This window comes from Pterocles gutturalis, unplaced genomic scaffold (assembly GCF_000699245.1).
Source record: "Pterocles gutturalis isolate BGI_N339 unplaced genomic scaffold, ASM69924v1 scaffold16708, whole genome shotgun sequence".
NCBI lineage: Eukaryota > Metazoa > Chordata > Aves > Pterocliformes > Pteroclidae > Pterocles > Pterocles gutturalis.
In genome coordinates, this window is record NW_010118495.1 from 63,084 (window position 1) to 78,279 (window position 15,196).

The following is a 15,196-nucleotide window of genomic DNA, read 5'->3' on the forward strand; positions in this document are numbered from 1 at the left end:
TACACAGCTGAGAATGCATGATTTATACTTTAATGAATGCATTTCTCTATGAATGCATTTCTCTATCAATTTACAGTGTTTTAATATATTTCAGTTAGCAAGCAAGACACATTCAAAGTGAGTGCTTACATATCTCATTTTCAGTCATATGCTTTTCCCACACCACTTGAACGGAAGATTTGGCCCTCTTTAGGGTATAGATTTAAAACAATGCATTTAAAGTTTGGTATTTAAAAATCATTTTTGATCATATATCCCCACTTTATTGTACATTAACCAGTAAATCAGTCTGTTCAAAACATATTCCAGAATCAAAAGGACAGACTTAGTTTACCAAACTGTGTCCCTCATTCCCACTAGAAGCATTTTAAGGAGTGACCACAAGAGAAGTGGTGAGTTCTACTGTAGTACCAGAAATTTACACCAGAAGTCAAACATTTAGTACAGCATCAAAGGCTGGTTTTGTGCACACCTATTTTATCCACTGTATATACACAGTTTTAATGCAATTTCCTGTGACAAGCAATATTTTTATTCAACCTGCTAAGGAATAATCATCTATATATTTATGGGAGATATTTTCAATGGAAGTATACATTATGAAAAGTATTTTAGTGTTTCTGACTCCTTTTCTTGCAGTAAATTAAAACTATATTGAAAAACCCTTTAGTATTAAAAAGCTGTTAGTGACAGAATAATTTTCTTTGCAAAGGGAACTGTAGTGTACATACCAAACAATAGCAAGATGGTGTAATGACAAAAAAAATAAAAGGGACTTTTCTTTATATCTGAAGCAAACTGAAACAAAATTTAAATGGCATTTAATATGAAAAACTATAGGAACAACATCTATCTGCAAAGAAATACAAGTGTACTTAAATAAACCAGGTGTTTAATCCCAGTGGTTTTAGTAAGACATGCAAAAACAAGTAAGTTATAAAATTGGCAACAAATGTTTTTTAATGCAATCTTTTGAATGAAATTATTTCAAGTATACTTTGACAGGAATTCTATATTTTCAATTTAATCAATATTATGATGCACTACTGATATAGTACTTCAGAGAGTCTTTAGATTGTAATACCAATAATAATAATAATAGGAACAATATACCAGTGTTGATGAGCTCAGGAGCTGAAAACAGATGTTTTTATTTGTGAGATAACATATGGATTTCATTAATATCACATGTATTTTTGTGTAAGAAAGGGCACTATTTGATCGTAATTCCTTAATGCTTTGCCAATTATGTATTTGCCTTAAGCTAAGCACAAATTTATGTAAAGTTACTTTTTTTTTGTGTGTGTGTGTATGTGTGTATATTGCAGAAACACCACTGGACTGTGAGGTTTCACAGTGGTCTTCCTGGGGTCTCTGCAGAGGACCTTGCAGAAAAACAGGGACCAAGATCAGAACTCGTTTTGTGCTTCTCCAGCCTGCCAATAATGGAATGCCTTGTCCACATCTGGATGAAGAAACACCATGTGAACCAGAGAATTGCATCTGAAATAAAGAAAAGATAATAATTTAGATAATTTAAAAGTAGGATAAGTTTAACTAGATCTAAACTACATGTCAGTCAATGTTCCTTATAATTTGGATATGCTGCACTATTTTGCTGACAAAGTATATTAGACAGTTTTGAAAGTTGTTGCTTAATACCAGAATTTTGGGGGGTTATACCCCTAAGGTTTAGTATGACAACAATACTTGATCACTTACAGACCAGAAAACCCCAAATAAATCCCTGCTAGAAATACACTGTAAGTTCTTGGAGTACCCTCTAGTGGCAGAAAATAAGACATTTGGAAAGATTACACTTCACACGTGAAAATCTTTCAACCACAAAATCTAAACTAATAACGTTCTTAAATACTGTAATTTGTTGATCTACAGCTATTTATATATAGAATTAATTTTTTCTCTAAATTATGTTTTTATAATTTATTGGCATTTTTGTCGTCTTTCGAAATGCGTTTAACATGCATTTCTTCAGAAACTACTTCTATAAATCAGAGTGACCAAATGTTTGCAGTGTGGTTAAGACAATAATGTAACTGAGTGAACTTGTCTTGAGACTCAAGAATACAGGAAAATGTCTTTTTTTTTTTTCTCAAAAATGAGAAAAATATCCGTCATGAGGACACTCGGCCAACAAAATTGCTAGAAAAAAATCAGAAGTGTGGATACTAGTAGAAAACCTCTGGACTTAATTAAAAGTGTTATCTGAGATTTTAAAAATGACTGATTGTTGGCATGTGTCCCTCATGAGACAACTATCTCAAAGTTAACTGTTAAGCATGACATAAATTATATCAGTCTTTATATATGCGGTAAATGTGTCAATTTTTCTTTAAATGTGGTTGCTGCTATTTGTGTCATCCCAACCTTTTCATAGAGGAGACTTATCAATGTTTTAATAAAATTGAGGTATATACAGATATAAGAAAATACAACATGTTTGAAACTGTTCCTGAGTGCACGTTTTAATGCTCAAATAGCCGCTATGAAACAAACGTAACATATGGCTTATAAAGAGTTGTGGGTACCAACTAGGAAAAGAATTTTGGAATAACACTTTTCAATAGAAGATGTTTACAGTCAGCCCACAAAACTTTCACAGCACACTGCAATTTTACAAATATACAGCACAGATATTCGACAGGAGACATTGATTTGAGCAGGTTCTTTTTAGAATATGCCCAATATCAGAAAATATGTTATGTACTTAAAAGAGTACACTGTATTCTCTGTAGGGTTGAAACATTTAAAATGTTTTGCATATTTTTTTTTCCCAGGAGATTAATGTTGCAAAGACCTAAAGAAATTTTAAAGTTTATCAGGCTAGATTAAGTAGGATGAGGCTTTGAGCAAACTGATCAAGTGGAAGGCATCTCTTCCCAAGGCAGGGGGGTTGGAACTAGATGATCTTTAAGGTCCTTTCCAATCCAAACCATTCTGTGATTGTATGAAGTTAGTCCTGCAAACACAGACAAATGCACACTTGCTAAAGCTAAGTATAGAAATTTCTACATCTTGCGTTCTTCAGATTCCCACTGTTGCTTGTTTTTCAAAATAGTTTCACTTTTTTATTATACCTTTTTTTTTCAGGTTCTCATGTTTCCATTCTATAATGGAAATAGTATTATTGCACTGCCATTTTCATATTTAGCTTTTAGCTAATTTCTCAATATTTTCTTTTTTTTTTCATTTCTTCTTTTTATGTTCATTTTCACTCATTTTGTGTTTTCTTTTCTGTTAAACTTCCTTACTATATAGTTACACAGTCATCAACATCTCAGAAAGCATAAGCCTAGATTGAAGTACATGAAGACATTTCTTGGCAAGACTGTGGATACAGTGAGTTCTAGTGAAGCACATTCTAATGATGGAGCACATTTCTCATAACATTTCTTTATTAAACTGGTTAGTGAGGTCAATGATCCCTGTGTGGATATGGCTAGGCCCTTGTGGCTTTTACTTTCAGCACAGTCTTGGATTTGTCTCAAAAATTTTGGGGCAGTGAAGAAACACAGGGAAGGTCTTCCTTCCTTTTCCCTCACATCCATCGTTACAGAAGGCTGGCAAAGATGCTGTGGTCCTAAATACATGAGATTTTGGGAACAAAGTAGGTAAATTAATTTCTGTGTTAAACTATTCTCAGAAAACTCTTTGGGAGGAAACTTGAAATGTGTTTGTAAAGAAAATATTTTTAGCAAGAATGTTTTGTAGGAAGAATCAGCTTTGATGCCTTGGCAGATATTCTTGCAGAATGGAAGACAGAGTTAAAGGTAAGTGTAGCATGTCACCATAGACTTTAAATGTGGTCCTACAAAACCAATGAACACTGTATTCGATTCCTATAGTGAAATAGGGTATCTCATTACTGAGAACAACTTCTCCATTACCTTAAGGAATTAAGGACAGTTAGCTGCCAACACATGAAAGCTCTTCCTATTGTCTCCTGGTAGGCAGATGTGTATGTATTTCTGCTTTTCTGTGGGCTGCAGCTTCTCTGCAGGCATCTAGTATAGCACCTTGGTGGTTAATGACTAGGAAAAAAACAGGGTACTTTTGTAGATAAGTCAGGATACAGGAAGGACCGATGTGACCTATGAACTGAACGGAAAAGCTCTCCCTGGTACCATCGCATAAATGTTGGCTGTGTGAGCCTTAGGTGGCCTAAAGGGAAGAGCAGACATTTTGCTCTAACAAATACTGAAGAATGACTGGGATGGATGCCCAGTGTGTGTGTGTGAAACAAACTTGCTAACTACAGTTTGGGCCCTGTTCCATTTTGCTAAGTCAATATGCCTTCCCACAGCTGAGGACAAAGTGTATCAGAGGGCCAACTCTGTACCGTGTAGGAGTACTGTACAAGTGAGCTGACGCTAACCGACCAATTCTTGTCCACTGAGCCTGCTGTGAAATGTTGCAGGCAATTGTGAAAATGGCACAGGGTCTGCTGTTAAAGATCATTTTTGTGAGGGATAGTCTTGGATTCACTGAAAAATAGCTCTAATATCCTAGCCACACTGCCAAAGTTAAGCATGATCACAGAAACTAATGTGTGCAGAACTTATAGATTGGGAGGGAAAGATTCTACCAGCCTTTCTGACCATTGGATGAACACTGTCCCCATCAGGACATAACTGGAGTGTGAGCAAAAGATCTGAGAGTACTTAATGGTATTAAAGGCAAAAAAGTTAATTTCATTATGTCCCCAGTCCCAGGTAATTGAAGTACATTGGGAATATTTGGTTTGTCACGAATGATCCAACATAATAAAGTAACTCAGACTATCCCAAGACAATATTTCACATGCTTAGAAAATAAATCTAACACTTGATACAGCAATTCTTAATTCAGAAGAATCCTTACTAATGGGACGTTGTATGCAGAAGTTGTGTCCATGGCGATTTACAGGTACTGTGAATGCCTGGGGGAAAATGTTCTCAGTATGCTGCATGGCAGCCTAGTCACCTGAAAGCTTATCTTCATTTGTTTGAAGTCCAGCGGCCCTATTATGTATCATTTGCTAGCTAAAAGTACAGAAGTAATGTGTCTGTCCCAGCTGATCCGGGCAGAGTGAAGGATAGAAGGATAACGTGGAGTCCCCTTGTACATCTTGTGTTCTGTCACTGGAACACAGAATTTTGGAAACCTCAAGCAGTCAATGAAAAGCTAAAAGGATGATTGCTTACGCAGCTCACAATCTGCAGACAAGCCTGCACTTCTTGCAGGTATAGTACGGCATGAGAACTTATGCAGGTGCATGTCAGTCAAGATCTCTCTGTGGTGGAGGGGTAAGAGTCCAATTATATGATGAGATTCTGTATAATCTAAAATTATTTCTGATGGATAAATGCTAAAGTAGGAACGGAGTCCTAATGTCTCCCTTGAGACTCTTAAGGATTCAATGGCCATGAGATACAATTTTTATCCCTCTATCCTTAATCATATGGAGTTAAAGAAAAAGAAGCAATGTTTAAGGAACCAAGGCTCCTCATCATTGACACTCGTTTAATGAATTTAGGGATGTTGTATTTTGCTGGACGTGAGCTATTACTTGTGCTAGAACTTCTCTGAAGATGCTTCATACTGTGGAATGAATTGAACTTGTGATGTTTGTGAGCCTGTGCCAGACAAAGACTTTTTTATTGAGACAGCTTTATAGATATGAGGTGCAGTGAAGGGCAATAAACCAGCAGATGTGAAATAATCCCGTAAGAGTTATAATCCTGAAATATTTGGTATTTAGGTTATAGATACTGAGGATGAGTTGCTGTCTGTCCCTCTTCCTTGACACTGGGAAAATACACGTTCTCGTGTTATGATGGAGCCTATTCTGTGGCTACCAGTGCTAGCAGAATGCATCTCCTGCTAAAGCACCCTCTCAGAGGGGCTGCTCAGAAAGGGACAGAAAGACCAGCATAGTTTTTTTTTACTGATAAATAGGTGCCACCAAATAACAGTAAATGCAAATGGGACATTCTATGAGAAAACTGAAAGAAGAATTCAGAGGTGTTGAACAATAAGGGAGAAGGGCTAGTCATGATCCTTTGGTGTGTGCGTACTGTTGAAGACGCAACTTAAGCAGCTGAGCGTTTGACAGCTATATAAAGACAAAACATAAAATAAAATCCAACTACCACCTTTTCAAGCAAAATAAACGCTGGTAGAATTTCAGGAGGGAGATGGCGGTTTCCCTGTGTACAGCATGCATGCCACCTGTATGGCATGTGTGTGTGCAGTAGAGGCAGCTTATATCCCATATCCTGAAGTCAACATGACAGAACTCTGAAGTGAGCTATGCTCATCAAAGACACATTCAAGTACGTGACTGACCAATTTCATCTGCAAGTGCCAGGTGCTGCTGAGGAACATGGCAGTGCTGGGGAAATTCAGGGATCAAACTACAGAGTCTTACAACAGGAGTGTAGCAAGCTTCTGAAGGGGAAAATGAGCTCAAAGGTGGTTCTTCCCTACTGGAAATGATCCTATAGGTGGGTCCTTCCTGCTGGAAAATGACTACATATCCTCTCACATTGAGGCCAGCCTTTCAGACACAGTGATCTCAGCTTGTAGGACAAGGAACACTTGAGTGGTAATTGAGTCATCATCAGGCACGTAGTTTTTTTTGTTCTATACTACTACAAAGGGTAATAATAGAAACCTCTATCATTATTTAATTTACACTATAACTTTCTTTAGAGAATCTATTAGGCAGTATCTAAGAGAAAGACATTCTTATGCAAAAAAAATCTTATTCAGAAAATGTTCTTTTAATTTTTTTCTCCTACTGTATCATATTCGTTAGTGTTTCAGAGTCTTTTATTCTTCAAGTTCTTTATTCTTCATATTTCTTTCAGCCCTTTATGGGGCTACGGGCTTTGTACAGATGTATACATATGTCCAGTGATTTAGGCTGGAAATGACAAGATTTCTTAATAAAAGAGGAGTGAAGTTCTGGAGTAAACACCCAGAATAAATGTGAAACATAAGTTAACAAGTTCATTTAATTTGAAAATCGAGCAGTTTATGGAAAGCGATAGCCAATATGGTTGCTTATAGTAATCTAGGGAACTATCTCAAATACCTGAGAGGTTCTGTCCAGTTTCATGTTCTCCTTTATGTATAAAATAAAATATTAATGTAGATGTTGGGAAAAAAGAAAGATTTTACAAGTTATCTTTTTCATATTATCTCATTCTGCAGAACACACTGCAGTTATTTATAAATGTGTAACCACCAGCTGCCTTTTCTCACAGTTTTTTTCTCCCTCAAAAATACACTGATAAGCAGCAAACAAGGACCGACCACAGGACTACATACATTTGTAAAGAGTTATCTTCAAAAGCAGCACAATTGGGTTACATAAAAACCATGAAAAAACATTTAATAGGATTTCTTATGAACTTTTGGATTTCTTTTTCACTTGCTTTATATTTTCACAGTGGAGAAAGAGAAGAGAAATGTATAATTGAAGACATTCCCAGTGACACGTTGGTAATTGGTAGGTACCTCTCAATGCTATATGGTAATCTAACCTATGCAATAATAAAGATAGCTTGTAATGTGGCAGGAAATCTGTGATTGATAAATATGGTAAAAACGTGGTGATAAGAGAGAGGGCACACTGAAAATAATTCCTTACAGCAGGGGCTAGTCATAATGTCCTCACACATTGTGTGTATCCGTCACACAAAGAAATGCAGATTTCCAGAGTGCTTAACTGACTAGCGAAAGAAAAAAACCCGTCTTCTAATTCTGCAGCAGTGAAATTGCTGTTTCAACATGTGCTTCTGTACATTCTGACCGACTTATTCATATCAGAATTTGTGTAGCATGGTTTTCCCCATATGAATGGGAGAGTAACTTTTTTGATTAACGCTGTCTGGAAGGAAGCAATTCAAGATGTACTGACGTTCCATGTCACCTGGGATATCACAAGCATATTGAATTTGTCTACAAGACTGTAAATGTAAGATTGAAAGGGAGGGATAGTAAAAGATAATATATACTAATCTTCTTTATAAACAGTGTGATCAATATGAAAGACAATCCTAAAAATGTAATTTGAATACAACACATATGCTTTTGGAGGTCTCAGAGTTCCTCCTGTATGCTAATCTTGTCAGAGCACTAGGAGCAATCAGAAATTATTACTTGTTAATCAACCATTTTTGTAGTGTCCTAGAACATTTTCTGTTGCAGTAAAAATCTATTGCATTTCACAAAGTGAGCAATTTTAATCATAAGCACATGAAATGCATATATTGTTTTATTGTTAATAATTTATTTTTGATGAAAAAGCAATAAAGGTGTTTAATATTAAGCTATGTTCTACTTAACAGTTTTTTTATCTATGTTTTTACTCAGGGGTATACAAAGTGCAACGTTGGGATATACATAAACAAGATTTTCTTGAATCTGCTCCTGGTTTGGGAATGTTTGTGACTGTCACAACTCCTTTTGATGAGGTAGATATGCTTTATGAATGTTCTGTAGCATTTATGAGTTGACTTTTGGCAGTGGCAGGCAGCACTATCTATAAAAAGTAGACACTTTCGGGGAAAATGTAAATCCACAGTCTACCAGCTATTTCAGTATTTTGATGCTGAAACGTATAAGCACCTTGCGATTGCTATCAAAGTAAATAGAAACTACAAAGTTTGAATTATTTGTGTGGACAATTTTTGCATTACTAACAGATTTGGGAAACTGTCAGTAAGAGTAGTAAGTGACAACTAAGAAAACACGTTTGATTTAAAAAAAAAATGAAAATTCACTAATGAAGTAAAATGGTATAAAATGTACTTGAGCAGCAGAAAGGAATCCTGACGACAAACTAAACTGCAAAAATCAAGATTGCCATGAGGCTGCACATAGCCATCATGCATAGCAACTGCCTGGTTGCCATGAGGTCCTGAGCTTTTTTAGCAATGGACAATTTATTTCTGTGCCTAGACAAGGTCTTAGATTTCAAACTTTAGATGCTTTAGAGGACATCGGCTTTTGTACATTGCAGGAATCTATAGCATTTCCATTTTCACTGAGTTGAAATTGTTTACTTTTCTCTAATTCTATGCTGAAATTTGAATAAATTTAATGATTTCAGGAGGTGAATTGATTAATTTTTTACATTCAGTTCACAGTATTGTTTTTTGATTGTTTTATTGATATTTATAATGTACATACCCAACATATGTAACATCTGAATTACAGATCCTCTTGTCAAAACTGTATGGGCCACAAGGAACGTTTTCTTTTACATCCTATCTATCTGGGGAGCATACTATCTGTTTACAGTCTAACTCTACAAGATTTGTGGCATTTGCAGGAAGTAAACTGGTAGGTGCATTTCTTAAATATTCTTTGTTCTAGTACTAGGAATTAAACACAAACTGCAGAGTTTACAAGCTAGATTAGAAGTTGGTCTAACTTCTAGCAGATAATTCAATATTTCCTAGTGATTAAAGAAGGCAAACCTCGAATTATGAAGATGAAGAGATAAAATTACTGTACTAATATATAAGAAGTCAAGATTGAAGAGGCAAATCTAATAATTATAGGGTGATTTCATGTTTGTACAGTGCTTTGAATGTGAAAGATTCTGATCAATAAGAACAATTATTTGGTTCAAAAATACAGGTATGTAAGATTGACTAACACAAACACTTGTCATAAGGGCATTCCATGTCTTCACTAATCTAGATTGAAGTCTTAAAGAAAATGGAAATATTTTAATTTTTAAAAGATATTAAAATTAAGACTATATGAGCATACTTGATATTTTCTACTACCAACAGAGTTGGTCTCAATTGCAAAAGCACTTAGGTTGTAATAATAAAAAAATTTGTGGAGCTTATCAGCTAGAGATGATAAGGGGGATAAAAGCATTGGTTGGTCATAGTTAACTACATACCACGCATGTGATTCTGAGGATACACCAGGAGATTTTTATCTGGTATAGATGAAGACATCATCTTACATGATGCATGCACCATGTACAGTTCTGTTCATCCTACTTAAAAAAAGTGAATAGGTGCAGGGAAGGAGAACATTAATAGCACAGGTATTAAGTAGGGTGGTTTGTTTAGCTTACGAACATAGAAATAAAAAAAGGAAAATATTTCTCATATCTTCAGGAAAAAAGATCACAAAAGGTAAAACATTCTTTAGCTAAGTTAAATCTTTAAGTGGTCTTCTGTAAGAACCAGATCCAGTTGTGGTGATTTGAACTGCTTCAAACCAAAGTTTAATAAATTTATAGACAAAGGCTACCATAAGGTTGTGAGAAGGATGTCCAGATGTTTCATCAGCTAACTTTAAAAGAGCTGAAAGAAGATGTGCTGTTCATTTGTCATTGATGTCTGAGTAGACCAAATTTGTATCATGGTGACACCAAACTCTAAGATTTATGCAGATTATCTGTTTGGCTAAAACTTTTTTATTTTGTCTTAGGTACAAATTGGTGTCTAGGAGAAATTTTTCGTATTAGTTTTAGTAAAATTTTTAATTTGTGTCAAAATAGGTTGCATAATATTGTAATTTGCATTCTTCTCTTTTCTTTCTATGGGTCTCAGGTTTGTGGCATTTCTGCTGTAGATCATACAATAGCTTATAGGATATTGGGAGGTATTTCATACTGGATAAACCATGTGTGGAGAAAGAAAAAAAGATACCTTACGGATGGTTCTGCTTTAATACCCATGATAAACTGCAAATAATGATTCAGCTGCTCTCCTTCCAGTCTTTTATTCCAACTGTTAGTGGAGGAAACCTAGAAGTTCATCTACAAAAAGCTTACTGCAGTAGTATTGAAGAATGTAATTTCTTCAGTATTACGATGGAATGTGAGATATGATGAGCAGTCTTAATGGTGCTCATTTTTTTAAATAGTTCAGCCAAAAAAAAGATAACATTTTTATGGTGGTTAAATCAATACTAGCATAAAATAATGTCGTAACAGTAGTGAAGATTTTACATTTGTATAATTAATTAAAAAATAAAATTAATAACCTGATTCTAATTTTAGGAAGGATTTTTATAAGCAATGAAAAATATTTTCCTGTAATGAGTTTAAGGGGAAATTATTGATTGTTTCTTTTTTCCTACGGAATTTTGAAAACACAGAAGACACAGTAATGAGAATATTTTTTCTGTTTGCAGCGTATCCATTTGGACATTAGAGTTGGAGAACATTTTTTGGATGAATCTGTTCTTCAAGCCAAAGACAAAGTGAATGAAGTTAACTTTAGACTAGAACATCTAATTGAGCAAATTCATCATATAGCGAAAGAACAAAACTATGAAAGAGTACGTATGTTCCCTAATGGAAATGTGTAAAAATATTGTACATGGGCTTATTGATTTATAAAGTATTATAAGGTTTATTATCTAATTGCGGTGTTATTTTTAACTAACTCATAAAAATCTATTGGTATTTAACCAACACAACCTACATTACTGTGCAAAATATTTTTAAGCTATAACATAAAAACTAATTAATCATTGTGAACTCCTGCTTATAGCAACAGGTATTATTTTAAAGCAGGAAGTTCCAAATATAGTTTTCTGGGACAGAGTCAGTAACAGCAGCTGAGCAGGTGGCAGGTACCATTGCTGGTGATGTTGCCAGCTGTAATTTCCATGCTGCTTTGTGTATACAAACTTTATTGGAGTGGGTAAGGAAATGACTGAGTGTGAATTTATATATCTCCATGCAGCTAGAAATAAACCTTTCCTTCAAAAATGTACACCCGTTGTCTTCACTTTTCTATACGTATGCAGGCAGGCAGACTGTATTTAAAATGTATCAACTAGTTACCTAAAAAAAGAAATTTGGCTGCAAAAAGGTTCTTGACTGCAATATGAGAACGATTGTAAACCTAAAAAGGCTTAAGTCTGTAGTAATGGAACATATTTAGCACAACATATATTTTGTGAACAAGGGAAAGCTCTCTTTGCCTTTCTGCTTCAGGATACAGTGTGTCTGCTTCTCAGTTTTGATTTGTAAAGATATCCACATTATGGATAAGAAAAAATGTGAATTTTTATCAACGTGAAAAAAGTGTTTGTTGACTAACATGCAGAAGAGGTATGTCTGTCTAGTTACCAAGACAGCAGCATGGAACATACAGATGCCAGAAGGTAATTATACTTTTCCTTTTTTCTTCAGGAGCGTGAAGAAAAATTTCGGAAGACAAGTGAAGAAACCAACAGCAATATTTTATGGTGGGCTATTGTACAAACATTAATCCTCATCTCCATTGGAATCTGGCAAATCAAATCTCTCAGAGATTTTTTTATATCTAAGAAGCTTGTTTAAGTCTTACAAAATAAATGCACAGATAAAAAATTGCACACCATGTAACACCTAACATCCAAAGTAACCCTGTATCAATGAGAAAATTGGTTATATATAACTCTCAAGTTTCTCTCATCTTCTACTCTGGTTCTTACTCTAACTCTGGTTTCTCCATCTATATTGTTGCCTCTGGCATCCCCTTACATTTTCCTTCTTGAATCCCATCTTTTATCCATTTCTTTCCTCTGCAGATATAAAGCTAAAACTAGAAGAGGGGCTCAAATAATAATAATTATTATTATTATTTGTAAGGAAAAGAGGAAAAAGCAACAAAGAAGGAGAAGAACAAAACCCAAGAAAGACAAGTGATGCAAATGAAAACAACCGCTCACCACCAACTGACTGATGTCCAGCCAGTCCCTGAGTGTGACCCCCCTGACGACCTCCCCCCTAATTTTATTGCTGAGCATGACACCACGTGGTATAGGATATCTCTTTGGTCAGTTGGGGTCAGCTGTCCCATCTGTGTCCCCTCCCAACTTCTTGTGCACCCCCAGCCTCCTCGCTGGTGAGATGGTGTGAGTAGCAAAGGCTCCTCTGTGTGAGCACTGCTCAGCTGTAACCAAAACATCCTTGTGTTATCAACACTGTTTCCAGCGTAAATCCAAAACATGGCCCCATACAAGCTACTATGAAGAAATTTAACTCTATCCCAGCCAAAAACAGTACATCTACTTGCTTAGTAATCTTACTTGATACTATCATGAACAGTTTGGTACTTCAGACTGACTAGGATTCAGATAGTAGGCAGAGAAACAACCGTATCCCCTGCAGGGTTTAATTTGGTGAGAGTGTCTTGAACTCAATCTACGTATATGTAAACCTAGCTTTTCCTCAAATATAATTGTGTTTTCTTTTAAAATATTCGAAGTCTTAAGTGATAGTGGAGCCCATGCTTATTATTATGATCAGTGATTGCAGCAATTACCATGGAAGAGACACACCCAGACAAAAAATTTGGCATTACATTTACTTTTTGCTCCCAGGTAAGCACTAAAAATTCAGCTATGGGTCGAGATCTGGCCTTTCCTGCAGTTATTTATGTAAATTATTGTATTTACGAAGGATGCCAAAGTAAATCAAATTACAGGTTTCTTGGTAAACACTGAATTTTTGACCTATATATTTTATTTTATATTATTCTTACATTAAATTAAAAAAAAAAGCAGTAGTAGCGCAAGAAGGAGATGGAAGTGGTTATAACACGACCCATCTCAGCACTTGCTAACATGTAAAGGGACATTCTTGAAAAAGATTCTAGAGAGCACTGTGATAGCAGAATATTGTGATTTGGCTCCCTATTTGTCTTCCAGACCCCCCTTTGCTAGTCTAAAAGGTAGTGAAAGCTGAAATATCTGTAGACCAATTATTCTTTTAAATGCACCGTTTTCTTTCTTTTTTTCTATCTTCTCACTTTTTTTTTTTTTTCTTTCATTAGCAAGGAAGTGACATTGCCCTTCAAGTTCACTTACATTTACAGTATGGGAAGGAAAATATAGCTGGGAGTATGTAAGAATCCATAAAGCTGATACAAAGTAGAGACAAAAAGCAATGCTCTATGGACCAAATAAATCAAAATAAAATCTCATAAAGATACTCACTGAGGTATGTCCTTTATTTAAAAGTTCAGACACTTTAGAATTGTCACTTGAAATTCCCAGTAAATGTTACTATATTCACTTTTATAGAGCACTCACAACAGGTCTTTGGTGGTGGGAAAGAAGAAAAGATGTGTTACAACCATATAGTAGTGAAGTCCAAGAAGAAAGTTTAATAAAGGGTTGCTACAAGATTGTACGGCTCCTAACTACATCCCAATGACAAACGTAACTCATCTGACTTACAATACACTCAAGCTTTTAAACCAAAACGGCAGGGACCATGTCAGAATTTATAAGTGAGTTGATTGTGCTCCTCTGTATTAATTAGGTCTATACACAAACCAGCACTGAAACTTGGAGCCTAGACTATAGCTTCAGAGCGATTCCTTCTTCATCTATAATAACAATAAAATATCTTTGCTTTGATTAAATGTTTTCAGTCTCCTTCAAGGTTTTTAATTAACTCAGTAAAGCAGAAGCTGAATCACAGCTCTTTTGGGAAGCACTTTGGAGACAGTATTCTCTGTGAAGTTAAAAGCTGGAGGCTCCTCCTATGCAGTCAGTGCCTCTGTCGTACTCATAGCTACAGCCTGCACTGCAAGTAGGTCTGTAAGGGAATTTCCCCCTAAGATTTTAATCAAGGGGAATTAGCAAACCCTGCATTTTTTTTTCAGTCAAAGAAATGAAAAACAAAACTCTTTGCTTTACTTTTTTTCCTTACCAAAAGAAGCAACAACAATGATCCTGTGACAGTAAATTAAGAACCTTCCCATATTCCTGCATTTAAAAGAGTGAAAAGCCACCAGCGCTTTCCCCAGGCCTGCTGTCCCAGCCGCAGCCCCTGCTGCATGGCCACCTCTGTGAGGAGAACAGGGCTCCTGGCAAAGCACCAACCCGGGCCCAGGTGGCTGGGCCGGTTAGGTGTGAGGAAGGCAGGGGGAAATCTCCTGTGTGTGCACCCTCTCAAGTCTGGCAGGGAGAGGCCAAAAAAAACCCTTTTTTTGGGGTGTGAGGGTCAAACTGTGCTTCCCTCGGGCCCCCCCCCCCCCGGGTGGGCGGGGCACGGCCACCCCTCGCCTCAGGGCCCAGCAGTGCCTCAGAGCAGAGAAGCATGGCGGAGACAGGCCTGTAGGCCTTACACTGGGGTGAGGAGGGTCAGTGTCTGCCTCAGCCGCCGGCTCCCTGCCGGACCCTCCTGCACCTCTGCCCCCTGGCTGGCCCC

At 36.3% G+C, this 15,196-nt stretch overlaps 3 protein-coding genes across 3 annotated transcripts in view; all 3 read left to right on the forward strand.

The window, feature by feature from the left end:
* SPON2 (spondin 2, extracellular matrix protein) overlaps positions 1-2,286 on the forward strand; it is a 6,611-nt gene extending 4,325 nt beyond the window's left edge. The window contains exon 6 of the mRNA XM_010076226.1: positions 1,329-2,286. Coding sequence (XP_010074528.1) covers positions 1,329-1,507 — 179 coding nt within the window. The 3' untranslated portion in view covers positions 1,508-2,286. The remainder of the gene's footprint in view (positions 1-1,328) is intronic.
* A 5,100-nt stretch (positions 2,287-7,386) lies between these two features.
* LOC104463769 (transmembrane emp24 domain-containing protein 11-like) lies at positions 7,387-12,334 on the forward strand. The gene is made up of 5 exons (XM_010076227.1): positions 7,387-7,516; positions 8,383-8,483; positions 9,229-9,354; positions 11,176-11,322; positions 12,185-12,334. The coding sequence occupies exons 1-5, from the start codon at positions 7,387-7,389 to the stop codon at positions 12,332-12,334; spliced, it is 654 nt and encodes a 217-aa protein (XP_010074529.1).
* Positions 12,335-13,302: 968 nt separating this feature from the next.
* Positions 13,303-15,196, forward strand: part of RNF212 (ring finger protein 212) — a gene marked incomplete at its 3' end in the record, with an annotated part of 20,672 nt that continues 18,778 nt past the window's right edge. Inside the window, exon 1 of the mRNA XM_010076228.1 lies at positions 13,303-13,359. Within this exon, the coding sequence (XP_010074530.1) occupies positions 13,303-13,359 (57 nt within the window). The remainder of the gene's footprint in view (positions 13,360-15,196) is intronic.